Source organism: Platichthys flesus, chromosome 3 (genome assembly GCF_949316205.1).
Source record: "Platichthys flesus chromosome 3, fPlaFle2.1, whole genome shotgun sequence".
NCBI classification, from domain to species: domain Eukaryota; kingdom Metazoa; phylum Chordata; class Actinopteri; order Pleuronectiformes; family Pleuronectidae; genus Platichthys; species Platichthys flesus.
This window is the reverse complement of record NC_084947.1, coordinates 13,831,257-13,854,464: the sequence shown is the minus strand read 5'-3', so window position 1 is coordinate 13,854,464 and position 23,208 is coordinate 13,831,257. Positions and strand designations below refer to the sequence as shown.

General features: G+C 46.9%; 1 protein-coding gene across 2 annotated transcripts in view; it reads left to right on the top strand.

Moving 5' to 3' along the window:
• Nucleotides 1-23,208, top strand: part of setbp1 (SET binding protein 1) — a 35,383-nt gene continuing 12,175 nt past the window's right edge. The window contains exons 1-3 of one of the 2 annotated variants that reach the window (XM_062382095.1): nt 1-1,086; nt 7,449-8,033; nt 22,672-23,087. In XM_062382095.1, coding sequence (XP_062238079.1) covers nt 7,608-8,033; nt 22,672-23,087 — 842 coding nt within the window. In that variant the 5' untranslated portion in view covers nt 1-1,086; nt 7,449-7,607. Of the gene's footprint in view, nt 1,087-6,164; nt 8,034-22,671; nt 23,088-23,208 lie in introns of those variants that run through there. The other variant, XM_062382097.1, reaches the window with a different exon arrangement.

The window sequence follows — 23,208 nt, the reverse complement described above, 5'->3', positions numbered from 1 at the left end:
TGTTACCAATTGAAGTAGATTTATATTTAAGTTGCTCCAACATTTTCTTTGTCAGTGCAGAGGAGACTTCTGTTGTGGAAATAACAAAGACCCTTGACCAGATGTTTCTCTACCGCTTTGCATCGCGTTCATACAACAGCCTCTCACTGCCTTCCCGGGAATGAGCGGGGAGGTTACAGAGGGAGACGCGCTGTTTGCTGCCAGGTGGAGGCGATGTCGCTCCTCCTGTCTCCTCCTCCTCTCCTCTCTGCTCTGCTCGGCCACAGAGCTCTCAGTGAGTCTGCTGGGTGAGATCATTACCAGACACCAGGCTCCGGGACCTGACATTCACCGATCAGAGAAGCTGAGCGAGAGAGCGAGAGAGAGGGAGAGAAAAACTCCCCGATTCCGATGCGACCGGCACCGTCCCGTGCCTCCGCGCCTCGGCTCCTCTGACGGCTCAACGCGTCGCTGACATTTACCCGCTGGATCTCTTTTTAGGAGGGTGGGCTTGTAGTCGGATGCGGGCTTGTTTTGACTGCAGTAATAGTGCTACTCACCCCCTCCTCCTCCTCTTTCTCCTCCTCCTCCTACCGACCGAGTAGCGGATTTGCGAAGGGATCTCGGCGCCGAGTGACCAGCGATCCTGCAAGACGCACGGGAGAGGGACGCACGGTGCGCGGCTCACCACCACACCACCACCTCCACTCCGGGACGCAGGAGCCTCCACCGCATCTCCTTTTTTTTGCCAGGAATCGGACATAAGCGCCAAGTTTCCGTTTGGATTTTCCTCTCTGCCTCCGGTGCGACTACCTTGCTTCTGTCATCAGATCGGCTGCAAATCCTATTTTCGCGTCTCTCCCCCCTCCCCTCCTTCCCTTCGCCTCTCTTTTTCCCAACCACGATTGACGCCATTTTCCTCGGGGGTTTCTGTCAAATATAAGTATCTATATTTATATATATATAGTGTTTTGGCACCGATTGACAGCTCCGCGGGAGGCTGTCATCCCATCCGTCGCCTGCGTGAAATGCGTCCAAATGGATTGTAAATGATCTTGATAAAATATTTACACGTCAGAGCCGAGTGTGTGACAACATTAGACATGGGTAAGTGCTCCACATCCCACACCTGAATGCACCTCTGCTGAAAATGTCTTCATGTTTGTATTCATGTTGTGTCCATGAGCCGCTGTGCGTGTTGCCTGTTTATCCGGAGTGCTGTTTACATCCTAACCTGCAGCCTCCTCGACGCGCTTGTCTGCCATTTCTCTCCAAATCGCCTCAGTGACATGAAGTATGTGCAATTGCTCGCAGTCACATGCCAACCAATTCGACCCAACACGCGCACGCTCAGGCCAGCACGCGCACGTTACAGCACTCAGCCTCGGCGTTAGCGTGTTGGAGAGACACAAACAGCTAATTGGGTCAATGGGATGAAGTGTCCACTACACGCTGATCAAGGAGCAGCTCAGCTCTGATGTTCACAGCTCTTCCCTTCACGTGTTCTGTTCCCAGTGTGCTGCTGCACCTCCTGCTCCCGCACTGACATGGGCAGTCTGTCACATAGCATCACGGCCTGTGACATGCACCAGGCGCAGGGTTGTTCCTGCTCAGGTCCTGAGTTATGTCACATTTAAGTGGATTTTTTTCCGAAAGGTTCGTCTGTTCTGTTTGTCCGGGATGAAGCCAAGTGCTCGGGAGATGCCAGTTGAAGTGCACTCGGCACATGAGGAGTGGGTCTCACTGATGTGACTTTGCCTTCAGTTCTCGTTTCCTTTCCGACCAAAGCGCAAAAAACACACGTGCCACCACAGCTACAGTGAAGAGATGCCAGTATCCATGCTAATGTTGGTTCCGCTTTGTATATTGAATATGGTCAGTGATAGGCAGTGTTGGATCGCCAGTATCTATCTATCTATTTTTCCATCTATCCATCTATCTATCTATCCATCTATCCATCTATCCATCTATCCATCTATCTATCTATGCTTGCCTTTTTTTTGGAGGTGATTGACAGTGTGGTTGAAAGTGACGGCCACACTTTGACTGGGCTCAGTAGTAAATGGCAACCCACCTCAGTTATTAGCAGCATTCAGACACAACCCTTATGTGAGAGCTCCAGAAAGTCTTATTGAAAGTGTGGAAAAATGGTCAGATCTCTCGAGTGTGTGGAAATGAAGATGTAGAAATGAGCACTGGATTAAAAAGCGGAGGATAGGGGCATGAGAGAAGGGGCACTTGGAAAAAAGAAGCGTGTGACTAGGTGGAGAGAAACGGGGGTTAAGGGAAGGATAATAGAGGTGATTCAGACGCGGATGGAACCATCGATCTTGTCTTGTTAACAGGTTTGGGGGGGGGGGGGAGTTAAAACTCCAGCAGTGCCTGTTTGTGGCGTAAAAGTATGAATCAGGCTACTAAACTTCCTATTAGGTAATGAGATGCCCATGCCACTTTTAAATTAAAGCATGAGAAATCGATTAGGTGTATCCCCCTTCTGAGCTGGATACCTCGGGTCGAAACAAGATCACAGAGAGAGGGAGGAGAGGTGGGAGGGGGGGGGGGCAGGAGGAGGGAATGTGAATGGGATCCAAGGACAAATCTAACTGTTGGCAGGCTCTCTTAGCAGAATATCAGCACTGGAGCACCTTTTGGCAGAGCACACAGAAAAAAAAAGAGGGAGAGGTAGGAGGTGGAGGGTAGATGAGAGAGGTAGAGGGGGAGAAAGGAGAGGTTGTCGGGCTGGGGGTGGGGGGGGGGGGTGGTGAGGTAAAGGCAAGGAGGAAGATAGTTGGGGGAACAGGGGAAGGTGTTTTTTTGCTGACAGCCATTTTGTGGCTTCTGCTGCAGTTAAAATGGTTTAACATTCATCTGCTTCCACAGGGTAGTTAGGTGAGGATGGGTTTTTAGTGCTCTACCTGGCATATGGCTCATCCAGAGGAGTTCTATTATGGCTGTCCCACACATGGTACTTTATGATTGTACTCCTCTCGGCGCTATTCCCCAACACATGCTTGTGCCATCCATGCTGCACTGGGAAGAGGGAGAAGAATGGGCTTTACCTCCAAATTGCATTTCACCTCCAAATTGAAGTTCTTAAAGAAGCTGAATACACTGCTGATGTGGATGGGGTGAAAAAGATGACTTCCTTCACCTCGCTCTGCACTGACGACTAGTAGACCTCCAGCATTAATACAAAAACATGCTCTAGCCCACTAAATTTGGAAGTGCTAGAAAGCTGGGGCCGTTATTTTTTCACCAACCAAAGATTGGATCCGTCTAGAAACACTGGTTTACATGATTGCCCCTTTCACCGGAGGGCACGGAATAAAAGAGAAAAGGGAGATAAATGAAAAACGAAAATGGCAACAGACAATGTTCATCATCCCTCTGAGATACTCATCTCCAGCCAGGGATGGCCGAGCCTCAGCTACAACTCTCACATCAAAAGAAGAGGAGAGAAAACAGACTTCACCTTGTGCAATCACACGGGTGTTTGGTGTGCTTGTGGATGTGTGAGCCTGTGTATGTGTGTGTGGGTGTGTGGGTGTGTGTGTGAGCTATTTGTGAGTCCACCTCAGGCACTGGGCTGCTGGGTATGCAGCCTTAAAAGGTTGTGTTTCTGCTGCCATCTCTCTCTCTCTCTCTGTGTTTCTCACTGCGACTCTCTCGCCCTCTGTTATGTCTGAGCGTCTGTATCGTTCACCATCTCCGCTCTGTCCATCTGTATTCCATTATCGACGCTTTATCATAATTGTTTTCAAAAGGACGAGGCAGAATGTCGGGGAGCGTCTCGCTCACAGGCGCTCGCGTCCAGCACAGGCAATGACCTTATGCTGTTTGAGAGGGAAGCTGGTTAGCGCTGGCAGTTTTGAGAACATAATAAAGCTATTTATGCAGCGAGTCTGGCAGCTCACAATCACCCTGCTGTCTGAGGCTAGTCGAGGTGTGTATATATATATGTGTGTGTGTGTGTGTGGGTGAGAGAGTGTGATAGGCGAGAGAGAGAGGCAGAGAAGACAGTGAGGCTCAGGCTTGCTGGGCGAGGGAGGCCCGAGGAGGGGTCAGTCTTACATAAACTCTCAGCCTGTCTGCCAGTAACAGAGAACTAACACAGCTAAGGGCACCAAGCAGGGAGGGAGGAGGAATAGTCATGACCCATCTAAGTAGTTTACACAGTAATGGCCCAGAATGAAGAGTGTGCTGATGTATGACGCCATTTTGTTGTCATATCGGGTTATAGTTGAGAGAGGGGGCACTGAGTCTTAAGAGCGCCACCCAAAGTGGATAAGTTTCATTCTGTGTGTGTGTATGTGTGTGATGTTGTGGTTGGCAACTGTCTCTTTTTCCTGTCATTGTCCTCAGTCACATGGCAGACAGGGTGGCTTCCACACATGCCATTAGGGCGAGTCACCCAGCTGACATTAGAGACTGGGAGGACCAAACAGGGTCATGTGGGCACTGTATGACCAGCCGCAATTCAGTCTTTTGGTTTGTACCCATGTAAAAACTTACCCAAGGACCGCAGCAGCAGCAGTGGTTTTGCATGTTTCAGCCCATTAAATGCAAATTGCCTTTACTGTACATTACTGCAGACTGTTTTCCAAAGCATACCTTGGAAAAGTTTTTGGACCCGATTCCCGACTTCCAGGAAGCCAGGGGTATTATTCATTTTAATGAGGTTGTTAAATCATGTTTCAGAGATTTTCATGGGATAGGCAATCATTCAAACTGAATTATTATATTCATGTGTTACCGGTGATCTGGGGTTATGTGGGGTCTATTATGAGGACTAGCTCTACTGGAGGTGTCACATTAAGGAGCCTTTGTTACTGGAGATTTCCGATTGACAAAAAGCATAGCGACAACAAGCTTTGCTGTTCGGAAATCAAACTCTAAAGACAAAAGTATGACAGGATAGAAATGATGATGAGAAGGGGGCTGCAGGGCCACCAATCTCAGAGCCAATCAACTATCGTCTGACAACAAATTGCCCCAAAAATTGCCCTTTGGCTTCATGTGCAGACATCGGATATCTTAAATCTACCATAAAATGTTTGACTAGTCTCTTTTACCAGACAAGTCGAAGGTTTCTCCGCACAAAACAAAAACAGTGATACATTTTGTTGTTGTTTTCTGTCCCACAACATTTTGGCTAATCTCTATTAACATTTATCCACATATGAATGCAGATGAATTTAAATGCATTTCGGTCAGTGTGTTTTGCTCTCCACACAAACTGGTCAAACCAATAACGGAAACCAGAAGGCTTCAGGCCACAAAATCGTGTCTCTCGTCTCCTGATTCTCTTCATTCACATGCACAATCTCTTCATTGAAATTACTTATTGGTATAACCCTTGTTGTTGTGTGGTTATGCAGCATGTGGAGTCTCTTTCGAGGGTGAGTTTTTCTGGAAGTGTCAAATTTTAGGAGGTTTTGAAACTTGAGACTTCAGAGTGACACAAAAGCATTGCAATAGCTTTATTTGGGAATCAAACCAAAAAAAAAGTAACTATGTAAAGAGGATAATGGGAAAGGTTGCTGTTGACTTTAAAGTCTCTCCCTTGGAGGTTTTCTTAAAAGCAGTCCCTCCTCAGAAATGCAATGAATGTGAAGCTTCACATGGGTGATGATGGATTGCCTACCTCAAGCAAGTTTTGCAAGCTCCTTTTCATGCTGCACTTAATGAATGAATCAATGGCAGCATCGATGGCTTCCAGTGAGGTGGTGGAATCGATGTGGAAATCTTTTCATATCGTCTTGTTTCCTTTTATCTATTTGTCTCTTTCACTGGCTATGTTGCAACCACCATGAAGAGACGCGAACCAGAAGACCAGTTTCAGACTGAGCGACAAGGTTCACAGAAACAAGATTTATCATTTTTATTTAATCTATAAATGACAGAATACATTGGCTTTAACCTCAGGGTCAGATACTCTGTGTGTGTGTGTGTGTGTGTGTGTGTGTGTGTGTTTGTGTGTGTGTGTTTGTGTGGATGGACCCTTATACTGACAAGTTTGTTGAAATACCTCTGTGGATTATGATTATTCAATCACACTGTAAGCATGTGCTGTGAGGTCTGCTGGGTATTATGATGGGGATCAGCTGTAAGTACAGTAGCGTGGGCTGGTACAGGAGTGCACCACAGAGACAACACACACACACTGACACACACACACACACACACACACACACACACACACACACACACACACACACACACACAGATAGACAGGTCTAGTGTAAAATACCTAAAGTAACCATTGAGTGTATTAGCGGGGACTAGGAGGTGGGTATAACTCTCAGTGTATAGTCCGTAGACCTTTTGTCCTCTCAGGTTACTTTAAGTCTGCAGCGAGCAGAAAGCTTTCACTTGACTCATGTCCGCAGGTAGTCTGGGTTCACATCAGTGTAAATGGTGTCAGTGGAAGATCGTTGTGTGAGACAGCATTCTCCACTTCCAGCTCAGTCATGCCTTGTGTCATATTGACTGATGGGATTCCCTGGAGCTGTAGTAAGAAGTCTAGTGCAATGTTTGTTTTGCTTGCTCTCTGTTTATATGCCAGTGTGTATGTCTGTGAAAGTGTGTCTGTGTGTAAGTGTGTAATATACGTCTGCGCCTGCATCTGCACTGATCCAAAAGCTGAGACCTGAGTCCTCTAGAGAAATGGTTTACTGCAGCCTTTATCTCCAGAGATTAGAAATAGCAGCAGGCGTGTAGATGTGTATTTGGTGACAGCGACATGGTCATTTGTGCGTTGACATGTGTGCACAGTTATGTACAGAAGGGTATGGAGGTTTCGTGCATGTGCGCAGCAATGCCGCTGCATGCGTGTGTAAAACAGCTCAGACGCTGGTTTTTCCAGACCAGCTCGTAAACCACATCTGGGGAAAGAATTTAGATTCCTTCCCTCCGTCTTTCTATGCTGCCTTCCCCTTTCCCCCCCTCCTGTGTGATTTCCTCCCTTCTTCCCAGCTTTGGTGAAAAAAAAAACAGAAGTCAGCTTCTTTCGTTTTTTCTCTCTCCTGTCCTCAGGCTAACTTCAGCCTGGTTTGGGAGCAGATACGTTTTTGCGCAGATCACTCAAGTCTCTGAGCGACTGTGACTCAGATCCGTCACTGTGATAGACTGAGGGACAAAGTGAGGGAGACGAGATTAGGAAGTAAAGATTAAAGACGAGATGAGAGAAAGTGATGGAGGGCGTCTAAACATTATATTGTTTGTGCGAGGTGCAAAATGCAAATGAGAGTGTGACAGCACACCTCTACAGCTCGGTGATGAGCTTGTGTGTGTGTGTGTGTGTGTGTGTGTGTGTCTTCAGTACACAACAGGCAGCAAATCAAGTTGATAACAGTGGTACGGCTCGTGCAGAGAGGCAGCGCTGGAATGGAAGATATCGAGATGACAGGACAGGATGTTTCAGTCGCCCTTCTTTCACCAATCACATAATTTACTTGCTTTCTCTGCAGACTGTCCCTGGCTTCGCTGCGTTCCAGTGGGACAACCGACCCAACCCCAGTAGCTGATTGATAACAGCCAACCCGTCGGACAGACCACTGTTCTCAATCTTTCTTTTGGCTGGCCGCCACAGCTTCCCCCCATCCTGACTGGCTCTGGCTGGAGCGTGGATGGAGCCAAGGGATCTGGTTGGCTCGGCCCGACCCAAAGAGGTGGAGTTACAGGGTGGCAGGGTGGGGCCAAATGAAGAGGACCGGGATGGAGCACGAGGAGCCCACGGCCTGGTGTGTGGTGATGATGTGATTAATGGTGCCGCCAGCGAAGGGGAGGGGCTTGAGGAACAGGGGGAGGGGCTTCTGGAGGAGCAGGAGTTCTCCATCAAGGAGGCGAGTTTCCAGGAAGGAAGTCTAAAGCTGAAGATCCAGACCACCAAGCGCACCAAGAAGCCCCCCAAGAGCCTTGAGAACTACATTTGCCCGCCGGAGATCAGGATGACCATCAGGCCTCCAACTGGAGAGGGCAAAGCGGGGCGGCAGGGGCGAGGGGGAGCAGGGCGGGGCCAGAAGGACGAAGAGCGAGGTCCCCCCAGAAAAAGGGTAAGCCAGCACACTTACTGTTTGTGTTGTATTGGTTTCAAGTTGGTGTCTAGCATTGCATGAACAGTATGTTTACATTGTTTGAGCTTTGACTCATGAGGCATCATCTTATCTCAACATCTCACTCCCTCGCTCACACACTCCTCCTCTCCCCGTCAGTAGCTCCTTTCCTCACTTGGCTACAAAGGGTCAAAGTTTGCTGCGTAATTGAAACCAGTCATGGCTAGCTGAGATCACACAGTGACACACTCGAGCACACAACGCACACACACATAAGAGCTGAGAATAGGGCTGACATAAGCAAGTGACAGCTGGTGTCTGCTTTCTCCATTTGTGGTCATATACGCGGACCTTTTCCTGTCTCCTCTCCTCTCCTCTCCTCTCCTCTCCTCTGCTCTCCTCTCCTCTCCTCCGAAATCGGCACTTGCGGCCCCCTCCCTCCATCACTACACACTACGCCGGGGTTTGGTGTGTGTGTGTGACACTGTGTATGTACAGGTCCTTGGGGGAATCTAGTGTTTGCAGTGTGTGTTGACCTACATGGTAGTGTGTGTGTCCAAACCTGACAGCCATCCCCATGTCATCGAGCTCGACAGGCCCAGCAGGAGCGCAGGCGTCATGTTGTCAACATGATGCTGGGGGCCGTGTTTTGCCGTGTCGTACCTCAGTGGTGGTGTTGTGTTGTGTTTTAATTCAGATTCAGTGGCTTGTAAGGTAACACAGCTGCAGGACTGTTGTTTGCACGTGTTACATGGTCTTGCATGGTCAGGTACATCTCCAGTACATGTCTGTTTCAAAGGAGAATGATAGCACAGAAAAAAACATCAACCATTCAAATTTTAAAAGACAACCAGCATCATCAAGAATTTGTTATGGAGGGAAATTGGTGCGTGGTTAACCAGCCGTGTAAAATCATCCAGGTAAAAAGGAAAACTGTCTCTTTATCAAAAGAAATGAGGTCAGATAATGAAAGGAAGTACAGTCCGTCAAAAAATGACCTGCTGATCAGTCTCCTTACTTGTAGTCTCATGAAGCCTGCTGTATACAGGTGCATTCTTTATATTACTGTTTCACAACATGGGGGCTATGGCATCAAAAGGGGTTAAAAGATAAATGTAAGTAGGTCACAAGATGATTAACAGGCGAGGAAAACAGAACAAGACTATGTCCTAACATGGTGCATGACTGAACTGTGTATGGTAAATGTATGAAATTGAGGTTGTCCTTGAAAAGTCATGTGAGACCAGCGTTAATCACTGTTTTCAATGGAAAGCAGCTACTGCCAGCTTGAAAAGTCGGTAAACATTGTTAGCTGACGTAATTGATCTATTTCAGTTTTTACACAACGCGTGGATCTTCATATAAGGGGACTGTAAGGCCTTGGCCTAGCTATGAGCTCTGCTGAGTTTCTTATGAATTACTGGCTTAGTTTTGTTTTAGGGCTCCAAAGATAAGGAATAAAGTTGTGCTTCTGTGACAGATAGTTTTATAATTGGAACCTTGGGTGAAATCCCCAACTCACTCTGACACCATGTGCTCATAGTCTGAGATTCAAAAACGAAAATGCAACCAAATTGCAAAGAAGTGTGAGTGACTGTTGCTTTGTCACCTGCAGGTTTCGATATCATCCATAGCCACAGTTTCAGCTAGTTGTCTTCAGGATGGACGTTCTCACCATTAAGTGGATGATGAATATGTCTGACCTGATGTTACCTTAAAGATAGAACGTGTATGCTCACCACCTAAACTTGTCAGTAAGCTAAGTTGCACTCGGATGTTTGAGCAGCCATTCCTCCTCCAGCGCCGCCCGCTGCTACAGTATGATTGACAGAGGTTGTCATAGAGACAGTGGCAGCAAGCTGGTCCCCATTGAGGTTTGGGTAGACAAGGGGTGGGGAGCGGAGGATGTGTTGGTGTTGATTCAGATCAGTTTCAACCCTTCATCCCCTTCACTCTGTCCCTCAATCACACACTCTCCCCCATCCCCCATCCCTCTACCCCCGGCTCCCGCCTACATCCTTTCCCTCCATCCACCCATCACCTGCTACCCCAAGGGTGTAATACAGGCAGGCTCACTGGAGAGGAACGGGTTAAAGAGAGAGGCTGAGCTGCTCTCTGTCTTTCTGTCTTCCTCTCATCCCGTGTGTGTGTGTGTGTGTGTGTGTGTGTGTGCGTCTGTGTGTGCGCTGAGGTTAAATACTCTCTTTGTGGTGTGTGTGAGGCTGTGTGTCAGGAGGGTAGGGGAGGCAAGGGGGGGAGCAGATGGACAGCCTCTCTGCTCTCTGTTGTATTGTGTCCGAACCTACTCTTTCCCTCTTTCTGTCTTTATCTTTTCTCTGCCTCTCTTTCCCTGCTTTCTCCCCCTCAGTCTTTTCTTCCCTCACATCGTCCTCTTTTTCCACCGCTCTTTCTCCTCCTCTTCCTCCCTCTTTCACCCTCTGTTGTCTCATAGCAGATGGCAGCGTGGGGCAGCAGCAGCAGCAGCAGCAACAGAGCAGAAGCCAGAGTGTAAGCAAGAGATGGGGAGAGGAGAGTAGGGGGTTGTGGAAATAGAGGGAGGTGGAGAAAAGAGGTGGGGGTCAGGCATATGGAGAGCCTGGTTAAGGGGCCCCCTCTGAGGGAGTGTGTGTGCGTGTGGTAGTGTGGTGAATAGAGAGGGGGGGCAGGGTACAAAAGATGCCCATTAAGACAGAGATTTGACTCTAATAGACAGAGAAGGAGAGGGACAGACAAACATGTAGAATGGTGCATATAAAGACATGGAAATACCTTGTTTTCACCCATTTCTTTCTTTTTGTGGCAGCTATCAAAACTTCTCTTCTCTTCTCCAAGATTAAATTCTGTAATTCATGTGAGGAACCTGGATGTTCCCGCATCAAAGTAAAAGAGAGCAAACAGCAAGTAAAAACTTTTAAATAGTATCTACAATATAACCTGGGCCTTGGACAAATCGCCCCTTTATTTAACCACATTTATATTGAATCTGCACAAAGTTTTACACTCATAAATACTTAAATACACATGAACCTAAATACCCCTAAATATGCCCGTTTTCTTTATCAAGAAATCCATGAATTATTCTCTGAGATATCAACTGAATGTTTTAAAGAACACCTTATGTGACAGTGTTATACAAAGTTTAATAAAGAAGTCCTGGATACGCATCAAAATAAAAAAGTTGACCCCATACCATATTCTTCCTCCAAGTTTCGTGGTAATCTGTCAGTAGCTTTGTGTATCCTGCAAAGTAACAGACAAACAAACAAACGCAAAATTAAAACATAACCTCCGGGGCAAAGGTGAATATATAAGGCAGATGATACTTGTGAATTATAAAAAACTAATTTAAATATAGGCTGTGTTCTGTATTTGCTATATAGCAGAGCTATTATTTGAGCGTAAAAATATATGTGAATGAGTCATTTGACGCTCCATCTGTCCGACATGTCCAAATTTGAAGAGAAGAGAAGAGAAGATGTCGTTTGCCAGTTGTAAAGGAAATCTCAGCCTGCTATCAACTTCAGAGCAGGCGTCTATAACCGGGGGTCAGTGAGCATGCCTGTCGTATCAGGGGACAGACCCACATACATGCATAAAGGGGAAATGATGGGCTCCCCTTCTCTGTCTCCAGCTGACATCACACACATGCTGAATGTCCTCTCACACACAGCCCTTTGTCTGCGCACGCTGTGTGTGCTTGGAAGATGAATGTGTGTGTTTCAACTGATTGGGTCCTGGGTCAACCACAGCATCACTCCTCCAGACACACATGCCCCAAATGCACACACACGTTGACATGCAGTTATCGGTCCAATGCCTACACACGCGGGAAGCATACGCAAGCTTGAATGCATCCTCTCTCTCACTCACACGCACACACAAATATACACAGACACAAATCATGTTGAGCAGCGATTGCAGTTAGAGAGAGTGTTTTCCTGGTTATCTGTCCAGTTCTCTGGACATGCCAAATGTGGCTCTTAATCCATTTCACTATCTGTGGAGAGAGATAAGCCAGAGCTTTTCCAGGAGTCCAGGCCAGGCTGTGTGTTGTTATTGTGTGTGTGTGTGTGTGTGTGTGTTTGTGTGTGTGTGTGTGTGTGTTTGTGTGTGTGTGTGTGTGTGTGTGTGTGTGTGTGTGTGTGTGTGTGTGTGTGTGTGTGTGTGTGTGTGTGTGTGTGTGTGTGTGTGTGTGTGTGTGTGTGTGTGTGTGTGTGTGTGTGTGTGTGTGTGGACATTTATTTGTATTAATGGGTGTATGCGAGACCCTGACGCTAGACACACACTTATCTTGTCTTGACAGCCTTCTGCTTGGTGGTCCCTCTGGCTGTGTGTGTGTGTTTGTGCTGCTGCTTGGTGGTCTACCAGCAGTGTTTGGGATTATTATGTGTTAGTCAAGTGCATTCACAAGGAAATTAATGCTGCCACTGTTGCCACATCCAGTGTGCGCGCATGCAATACGTGCACATGTGTGTGTGTATGTTTGTGACGCCTTTTGATGTGTTTTTTTTGTTATCCCTGGGTGAGATGGCGGTTGGTGACCTGAGGGACTTGATGAGCTCATAAAATAGGATTTGGTTTGTGTATGTGTGTGTTTGTGTGTGTGTGTGAACCAATCCTGGACTGATTTATGTGGATGAACATGGAAATGATCACATCTAATATGTCCTGACCAAACTGTCATATTAGGTATTCGGGGCTTTTAGTTTGGTGTGTATGTATGTGTGATTATGTGTGTGTGTGTGTGTGTGTGTGTGGGTGCACGCGTCTTGAGAGTAAGAGCTGGGAATGCTTTGAGGGGCGTTTCCCTGTGTGCGATGGGGGATGGGATGTGTACGTGTGTTTGTGCGAGTTTGTGTGTGTGTGCCTGCATGCTGGGGAGGGGTGAGTGATTTAGCACCACTGAAACACCAGCTGTCCATCTGTGTCTGACCCCCATACACACCCTGTACACACTTGAAACACACACCGGCACCTACACTGACGCACACACCAACACACACACACACACATCCTCACGTCTAACCTCTCGGCTCTTGAGTATCTCTCGAACCTGAAGAAAGTCCAGACAAAACACAATCTGTTCATCTGTCTTTCTCCCACCAAACAGACACACACACACACACACACACACACACACACACACACACACACAAATATACATTACACCGAGCAAGATTGCTACCTAATCAGCTCTGCAGTAGTGCTGGTGTTGCAGTGTATTCTCAGTGAATGACTCTGCAAGGTCACTCCTAGTGAGCACACGTACATGCACTAACAGACACACACACACACACACACAAACACACACACATGCAGACACACAGACATTCACAACCAGACACACATGGTCACACAAAAGAACACTGGAGGCTAGCAGAAGAAGAGATGAACTTTGACCCCGCTGGACATTCAAAAGTCGAGGTAAAAGCGGGACTACACAGTTGTGTAAGCCTCTGTGTCTGTGTGTGTGTGTGTGTCTGTCTGTGTGCGTGGTATTGTTTGTTTGTGGGACTGGGTCAGGGTTGAGACAACTGGAGCCTGGCCTTTGCTTTCTTACCCTCAGGGCTGGATTTGGTGTGGGTGCGTGTGTGTGTGTGTGTGTGTGTGTGTCTGTGTATTTGTGTTGACCATTTGGTTGGAACTGTAGCTAATTTCACAATCAGACACACACATACCATCTTCTCAATCCGTCCCAAAGGTCAGGCCCTATTCATTCACTATTGTGTCCACTCCCAGTGGGTCGCTGCTCCTCTCCAGCCAGATGTACAGAGAGGATGATAGTGAGTCTTGCTCAAGTTGCATTTTAATCAAGACATAAGGGTGTTCTTTGCAACTAAAGAAATGCCAATCGCTTTGTCAGGGAGCCGTCACCACTAAACATCAAGGCTTTTTACATTCTTGACAAATATTGTTACAAAAAGTCACATTGTAGCGTAAAAGAATGGATTCTGTACAGCTTCTACGACAAGAAGTCATTCTTAAAATGATACAAAACAGACTGTGTTAAAAAAAAAACGTCATCCTCCGGCTATGATAAAAACAGTATAAAGGAGGGGACGCCTAAATCGAAGTAGTCATGGTTTTGATATGGCAACATCATGATAAGAGAAGACACTGAAAAAAAACTCTACAGGCCTGACTTTGGTTTTTGGCCAGCAGTTCACTTTGACTCGCACAACAGTGGGATTATCTGAAGCGTGGCCATGTTTGATGTCCTCTGCGGTCACGAATGATGTTGAGTCACAGCATCATGTGTTCCTGGTGGCCACTTTATTGGTATGGCTCCATCATGCCTCTGCCTCTGTGTTTGAGGCAGTGTGTATGTGTGTGAGAGGATGAGTGTATCCTGTGGTTTTGCGAGGAGGCGCAGCAGGGGCCGAGGGCGATGTTCGGCGCAGGGAGGGGAGAGAAGGGGATGATGGGAGTCAAAGAAGAAGCGGGCACAGAGTATTGACTTTCACTGTGTCGCGCTTAAAGCGCAAGTGTCAGGGAAATCTGATGGCCCCATCAGCTGTCTGGGACGAGCCTGACAGAGGGTGTGTGTGTCTGTGTGTGTGTCTAAGGCAAGAGAGATGACAGAGTAGAGGAGTTATGTTATACCAATATTTCTAAACCTTGTTAACATTCTTAACATTAGTTTGCAAGCACACCAGAAACGATCACCAAAAGACTGTTAAAAATATTTGCAGCTTTTCAGGCGTTGTGCGTCATTTTGCCCAATTCTCTGCGGCTCGTCGTGTCTTCGTTCCAGGCTTTGAAAAATAATCTGTCTGTAGTTGTGCTGTTTATTTATGCTCATTGTTTTTTAAGTAAGGATGCGGACATGAATAAATTATATAAATGTGTCCGTCTGTCTGTGTGTCTGTCCCTCGGGGCGGCTCAGACTAAACAAACAGCTGTGTTTATGAACCAGGGAAGAGCCACAAGGGTCTTCTGTTCAGTGGTCCATTTCCACACACGCTCCGCAATCCCCCTGGGCACCTCATCTTTTACCTGCCCTCATGTAGCAGTTTGCCCCCCCCCCCTCCCCCCCAATCCCCCCTTGTGTTTACTGCCCCGCTCTGCCTCTCTCTCCTGCTCGCTCACTCTCTCAGCCCCCTCTGCTCAGTGCAATGCTCGCTAGCTCTCAGACCGAGAGGAATGCCACTCCGTGTGACCTCTCACCTACAACAAGGAGGGGTGCCGGTTTAGCCGAGGGAGCGAGGGGCAGCTGCAGTCATGTGCCCATGCAAGCCTGGGAGGAAACACACACACACACACACACAGAGACTGAAGTTGTCAGCTAAGATTCACACACTCAAACTGCAGTATATCCCTGTGCGCTGATCCAGTCGTGGATAGGGAGCACAGATTCTCCCGCCTCTCTATGTGTCTGAAGAGTGTGTGTGTGTGTGTGTGTGTGTGTGTGTGTGTGTGTGTGTGTGTGTGTGTGTGTGTGTGTGTGTGTGTGTGTGTGTGTGTGTGTGTGTGTGTGTGTGTGTGTGTGTGTGTGTGTGTGTGTGTGTGTGTGTGTGTGTGTGTGTGTGTGTGAACGTGCGAGTGGAGTGCAGCCTCGCACAAAGGCGTTATTGTTGGTCCGAGGGGGCCTGAGGGGAGCCGGGCAGTCTGATTGGTTAAGACTATTGTGTCTCACTTTGCCCATTCTCTCTGTCACTGAGGATGTCATTACAGTGGCTCTCAAACTCTCTGTCTCTCTCTCCCCCCTCTCTCTCTCTTTCTCTCTCTCTCACTCTCTCTGACTCTCTCGTGCATGCTGGGAATCATCTGAGGACTTCAGATACTCACAGATATGTGTACACTAAGCATTGAGGGCATTTAAACTTGAAGTGCAGACACTAGTCATTCTATTAGACAGTTATTACTCAGCAACTATTCATAATTATCACTTGCTGGAAAACAATTTGTTTATAGTCTTTATTGATTATTATGTAGATTATTATTATTATCATTATTATTATAATTAAACATTTTACATTGAAATATAAAGGGAAGAAATGCCTGTTTCTTAGTGCCCAAGGTAATGCGTCTTCAGATTGCAAATTTTCTACAAAGATGTAACATAGAAGTAAGTTTGTTTATATAGAATAGAATATAGATTCAGATCGGTTAAAAAGACAATATGAAACAGTTAACTGCTAATGGATCATGATTATTTATTGTCGTTTGCTGCATAACGTAAATTAAAAGTCGATACATTACCTCGGCCATGTGCCTGAGTGGCGTCAGGTCGAGTTTCATTTGCGATAGTGGTCAAGACAAAAACTCCCATGATCCCGAGTTGCTCCTCGACATCGTCAAACTAGGTCTTTTGTTTTTGAGTTGATTGAGAGACTCTGCTGAGCAGCTGAAGTAACATTATGTATGTGTCAATCAGTATACCTGAAGCTGCACATTCTAATGATCATGATGTTTAAGATGCTGACCTTGTAATTACAACATCCGCAGTTGGAGTCCAGCAGGGGAACTGAGTCTTTCCATCTCTGGATGCAGATATCTAGTGATATTTAAAACTGAGGGAAAACCACCCAAAATATTTGTTTATAAGTTATTACAAGTTTTGTCCAATTGACAGTTGACTGATTACTTTCAGCAGCCGTTTGGTTATTTCACATGATTTGCCTTTGCATCTTAGCGGAAGTAGTAAATTAGAGATTTAATGTTTAATTCCTTGTTGTCATCTCTCATGTGTTTACAGAAGAAAACTGGTAATTTCTCCATGTTTACTGCCTCGGTAACTAGACAAGGACGCATTAGAGTGCATTATTTTTAAATAACTTATGAGTAAATGAGGCTTCACTGTTGCAGACCACTGTTTGCCAGAGAGGAAGTGTTTAATCTCAGCACAGCTTCTGTCTTGAATTACCCATCATTCCACACAGGAAGTCATCCCTTAGGATTTAGAGCAGCACATTGGCTGTTAATTGTTTCCTGTTGTACAGAAGTGGTATGATTGGGTCATATGGTGCACAGAGCAGAGCAACACGTTCCTTTGGTTTGCTGTAGTGTGTTGTGCATGTGTGTTCGTTAGTGTGTGTTTAATAGTGTGTGTTTGTGTATAACTTACCCCTAACCTCCCCAATGTATGCATTAATTATACAGCATTCAGTGTATTTGTGAAATGATCCAACCTGTGCTGATTGGTTCTTGTGCTCTCATGTAGAGATAAAGTGTGTGTGTATGTGTGTGTGTGTGTGCGTGTTTGTATGTGTGTGTGTGTGTGGATTTTTGTTGTTGCATCCTGCGGTTTTTATTCATCTTGAGCCAATTAAACTATCCCACATTTACCACAGGTTTGATCGTTACATTTTTTTAGTTTTCATGCAACACATGTAGCTGGAATACTATAAAATAGATGTATTGTATAATCTTTACATAATCTACAGCTTAAATCTTTAACCAGAATAATAATTTTTATGTTTACGTCTGTTTTTTTGTTAGTTGTGAAATGACAAATGAGTTTTGCCACATTAGTAAAGTCATGAGAGCTCAACAGGCTGCACCTGCACGGCTCTGTCGTCCTGTATCGTGACACATGTGAAACTTTTTACGGTTTCAGTCTCTGTTTCAGAATCGTTCAACCCCGTGTGTGTGTGTGCGTGTGTGGCCAGCTTCCATGTGTGGTGTACATTTACTTTGTGCTGAACATGCGAGCTAACTGAAAAGCATTATGCTGTCACTTAAGGTTCAGCTGCGTCCATGAAAGGAACAATAATGGTACATAATGGCTGTAATAATCGCTATGAACAAAACTCTAATGTGCTTCTTAGTGCTATTCACAGGCAGCGCACACATATGCCTGCGCGCACACCATTAATGCTAATAGCGCGGATTAGATGTATACATTGTGTGGCATGTAAATATGTCTGTCATTACTGCGCGCGTGAAAACCGCCAGTTCTGCTGTAATGACAGGCTTCAGCTCAACCAATCAAAGGCTTTTGTTCGGATTGAGCCATCTACATCTGAGTCTGAAGGAAGTGTGACAAGGAGAGTCTTGGGTGTATCGCTGCTGTCTGTAGAAGCCCTCCAATCTGAAGGATTATTGTGTTGTTTGAGACCTGCTGGTGAGCATTCAATCTGGCACAGGTAAGCCAAACTCAGCGGGGAGTGAACGGAAAAGAACGTATGCCGCTTGGGCCTGAAGGATCAAGCCTCTTCTTTTGCTAAACTGTGGCTGTAGGCAGAACACAGCGTTTGGGAATTGCTGCATTAGTCCAAGAGTTGGAAGTTTTGAATTGAGCCCAATTTCCAAACGTTCCCACCCAACTTTCCCAGAAGATGCTTTGGCTGGCACAGATGCCATCAGATCAGCGATAGAATAAAGCACCAGCTAAGGGCGGCACAAGCTGAGTGGAAACAGACACACACGCACACACACACACACACACACACACACACACACACACACACACACACACACACAGTTTCAGGCAGCGGGTTTGATCCCACTGATCCACAAACTGTCCCACCTTGACACCCCCTCCTTTTTTTTCTCCCCTATTCTCCTCCCTCTTTTCTCTCCCCTGCTGTGGGTCTCCTCAGGCGCATGAATGGAAGTCTTTATTCCCGGGAGAACTGGTGGGAAGAACGAGAGAACGAGAAACAGGGATGGGGCGGGGGGTGGCAGGGAAGTAGGCGAGGGAAAGGGGGGGGGGGGGGGGGGGTAGCTGTGAGAGTGGCTGCAAGATCAACCCAGTGCCACAGCTCCCCTTTTTTCTCCTCCGCCACTTTTCCCTCCTTTTCTCCACGTAGCAGTCCCCCCCCCCCTTCATTTTTTAAGTGCAGTGGACACAAAGCCGTGTTAGTATTCATGGTGTTTGTTTGCAGAACTATGTGCGTGCGTGTTTGTGTGTGTGTGTGTGTGTGTGTGTGTGTGTGTGTTTGTGTGTTTGTGTGTGTGTGCAGAGAGCTGTCAGAAACACAGATCACAGAGAAGAAGCAGCGCTCTGAATGGAGCTGGAGTGAAGCGGGCAGGGGGGAGGAGGAGAGGGGTGGTGGTGGTTCCCACAGGGGGAGAATGGTCAGCTCCAGAAAAGAGAAAAGAAGAAGAAGAAAAGGAGAGATGAGATGAGGAGGAGGAGGGGGGAGGGGGGTGGGAAGTGCACGAGGCCACAGGGGCAGAGGGAGACGGCGTGGTGTCAGAGAGAGACAGAGTGAGACAGAGAGAGAGAGAGAGAGAGAGAGAGAGAGAGAGAGAGAGAGAGAGAGAGAGAGAGAGAGAGAGAGAGAGAGAGAGATCAAAACTATTACTGAGGAAACTACTTGTAAACGGGTCCAGGCACCTCTCCTTTTTTTTCTGCTGGTCCGCTTCTTCCCTCCCTCTCTCTCTTTGCCGCTCTCATTCTTTCAGTAACACCCCTCCAACCCCCCACCTCTCTTTCTCTCTCTCTGACTCTCTCTCTCCTTCTCTCTCTCTCTTTCTCTTTGTGTGCCTGTCTGGACAGCTGCCCAGTTCCATACACAGGGAAAAATGAAACACTCTAACCACCGGGCGTGCAGCCAAATAAAAGGCTGCGAAAAACTATTTGAAGGGCAGTGTGTTTGTGTGCATGTGTGTGTGTCTGCGTCTCTGCACGGAGTGTCTGTGCATGTTTGCTTGTGTACGTGTGTGTGTGTGTGCTGCTGGGGTGGTGAGATTTGGGTGTGCCTGTTTAGGGTGTTCTTCCCTAGTAGAATGGTGCAGCCAGGGTGCTCTGTGCGTGTGTATGTGGGTGTGAGGGAGAGGTTCCACTCTGAGGTTCAGTTTATTCAACAGTGGGAAAAAAAATGCGAAAAAGGCTGCAGGAGAGGAGAGGGGCAGGACGGGGCATTGCATACCTCCCCTCACATCAGAACTGGAAGACAGACAAGCGAAACGTTTTTCATCCAAATCCAGATTTAAAACACCCCGCTGAGTGCGAATGTTACATCCAGACGCACATTTGTCAGTAAATACATGCTGACTCATTTGCAAAGTGCCTCTCTGTCGGGTGGTTGCAGCACTTAGTCACATATTATCCATGACCTCCTCCGTTGAGCTCTGACCTTATCTGATGGTTACATCACCAGTGGAAAGGAATGTGCGGCTCCATATCTGCCTCGACCCTGGTGTTGAGGAGCCTTTGTGCAACTGCCTGCGACAAGTCTGTGTTGTTACAGTGCCGGCCAAGAGGAAGACATCCTAGCAATGGTTGTTGACCTAGCTGCGACGTAGACGATCCCTGAGAGCCTCAAGGGAGGGAGAGTGCATCAAACAAGTCAAGAGGGCTAAACATGTGTTGGGTTTGTTTTGTGCTGCACGGCCCCTCCTTATCTGTATTTGATCTGAGGGGGGGGACTTGTAGAGGAAGGACAGGGGAGAAACGGGTTGTGGCCTCACAGCTCTTGGGCTTGTGGGTTTCTCCCAGGGTCAGAGTCCATGAAAGTGTTGATCCCCTGACCATCGCCCTCTGCTGCAGGCCAGCAGTAGCACAGGGAGATGACAGTCTACACATACACCACATGGCAAGAGCTGGGTGGCGTGTGTAAAACAGAGAAATGATTATACAGCAGTATTTTTATTGTTCCTTTGCTGCATCTGTGCAGAAACTTAAGAGTGTGTCGTTTTACAGTAGATGTTCAGGACAGCAGGACCTCGAATTCTGAGATAAATGCAAACGTTACATAGAGAAAAATGCAGTACATGTTGCAGAAAGGCAAGGACATGAAAACCACTACCTGGTAACTGGTTTTAATGTTGTGGCTGATGGCTGTGCATTTGTTTGTGTGGGTATCAGACAGTGAGTGTATTTTCCCTGGAATGTGAGAGGCGTAGAGGAGGGGAGCGGGAGTAGAGTGTGGTAGAGGGTAGGAAACTAAGAACAAAAAGCTGAACTGATGCCAATAACCCAACCTCAAGGGGGAAAGGCGGGGGGGGGCTGCCTATCTCGTTTTTTTCTTCTCTTCTTTTACTCTCCCATCAATAGAGGGAAAGGTGTCCATGCCTCCTCTTTTTATTATCTCTTGGTGGTTGCTGTTTTGTGGTTAGTGGGGAGGATACATTTTACGTGTGAGTGTGTCTGTCTCTAACCACCTCTATCTACCTGTCTGTCTCTTTCTTTGTGCCCTCCTTTAACCTGAAACAGCAGGTATTCTAGGACAGGTTAAATGAGAATGTGTGTATCAGGTTTCTGTCATCGTATCCCTTTAGACTTGCGTCGTCTCTTCTCAAGTGTCACTGTGTGCACACACACACATACACACATACATGCACCTGAGAGCTGGTTGGATAGTGTGCTTCAGAGCTAAATGAGACTGTGCACGTGTGTGTTGGTAAATGCATCTTCTGGCATTGTTAATCATAAACACTGCTCATTGAATACTTGTGTGTGTGTTTTCATGTTGCTGTGTGTGTTTATTAGTGCGTGTGAGTGATAAATGGCTTCTGCAGTTAGTGTGGAAGTAGAAAACAAGTGTCCCTGCCTGGCCACTGATGGAAGAGCAGAGAGAGATAGAGGGGACGATAAAGGTTGGATAGCGAGAGAGAGGGATAGAGCAGATAGAAAGTGGATAAAGAAGTGAGGGCGGAAGAGGAAATTGGCAGGGTAAACAGTAGAAGAGATGAAGTCCTTACAAATATGTACCCTGTGATAAGAACTCCATATGTACATGCGTGTGTGTGTGTGTGAGTAGCTGCAAAGACCAAAAGCGAATCACCTGGCAAGCTGCTGATACATGCGGACTCAAATTGATTGCACGTCTGGTTTCATACATTAGCATTTTCTGCTATTATATGCGATGGCAGGATTGTGAAATGCTTTTGAAATGTGTGCATCAACGGAATGCACGTACGAGTGTGTGCGCTTGCATTCCTGTGTGTACATGCTGAGAGGCAAGCCTGTGGTTAGGTTACATCTCCCTGCAGCGCGGCAGAACAGTGTCTTGTTGCGTCATACGGAGTCTGTTAATAACAGGCTAAACCACAAAGGCCATCCGCTGCTCTATTTCTCATCTTCCAGCAGTACAGTGATTAAGCTGCAGTGATGCGTTAGGCAGGGTTATGTTGTGTAGTTATATCAAGTTTGTGCATTTTCAATTCTGCATGTAGATGAACCGGGCACTGAGTGAAGGTCGAATGCGTAAGTTGCTCCACTGGAAAACTTGTGATAGATAGTGGTACAGTTGTCAGGACATATACAGTGCTGAGTGTGTGCCACCGAGCTGGGCTGCAGCGTTTAATACTGTGTGCAGTCACACACCCCCGACGCCACCCCCCCAGCTCTCACAGCATGCAACATCCTTGCCACAGGAATTTAATTGCTCTGTAAACAAGTCTTTTGTTTTGTTGCACACTGTTTGCTCATGCACACAAGATGTATTAAAAGCGTCAGTCCTGCCGTGAAGACAGAATAATGTCATATCAGAGCACAACACATGCCTGATTCAATGTGGGCTGACAAAAAAGAAACTGCACGCAGACCTGGATGCAGTGCTGCATATGTATTATCTCTGTGAAGATAGGCATGGATAGGATGTTATGCAGCCAGGAAATAGAGTGGTCCTCATTTTATGATTGCATTATCATATCATTTATCTATCCATGCAGCCATGTAAAGCTTGTCTCTTGATTGCGATACGTATGTAGTAACCGGCCCTTTTTCATTTTCTCTTGTCTCCAGACATACGAGCGCCAGTTCAGAATCCCTGAGCAGCGAGAGGGAGGCCTGCTGCAACTACTGGGAGATCACACTCCGCCCAAACACCAGCTTCGCAGCTCCCTCCTTCCTGCACACGCACTCACACACACACAGCAAACACAGCAAGCCCTCTCGCAACAATTCCAGCATACACACCAACACCAAATCAGTCGAGACTGGATCACGTCTACAGCACCTTCTGCGTCCCCAGCAAATCCTGCAGATTCTGAGCCAGCCAGAGAGCTGTCAGGAGCCAGTAGGACCACTTTGCCCGATCCCAACCAACCCTTCTTACGAATGGCGACACAGAGCCCCTCGCCTCAGAGATCCCTGACTCCAGACCTGCAGTTGCCAGTGGTTACAGATGCCAGTATTCTCAACCTTACGTCTCTCAGCAGGTGTGGTTCATTTTCCTGGTAGCTGAGGGGGAAATGTATACAGAATGGTGACATTTTGTGTTGCAATATTATTTTTTTGAGTGTTTAGTTCAATGATGAAATTGAAAAATTGAAGAAAAAA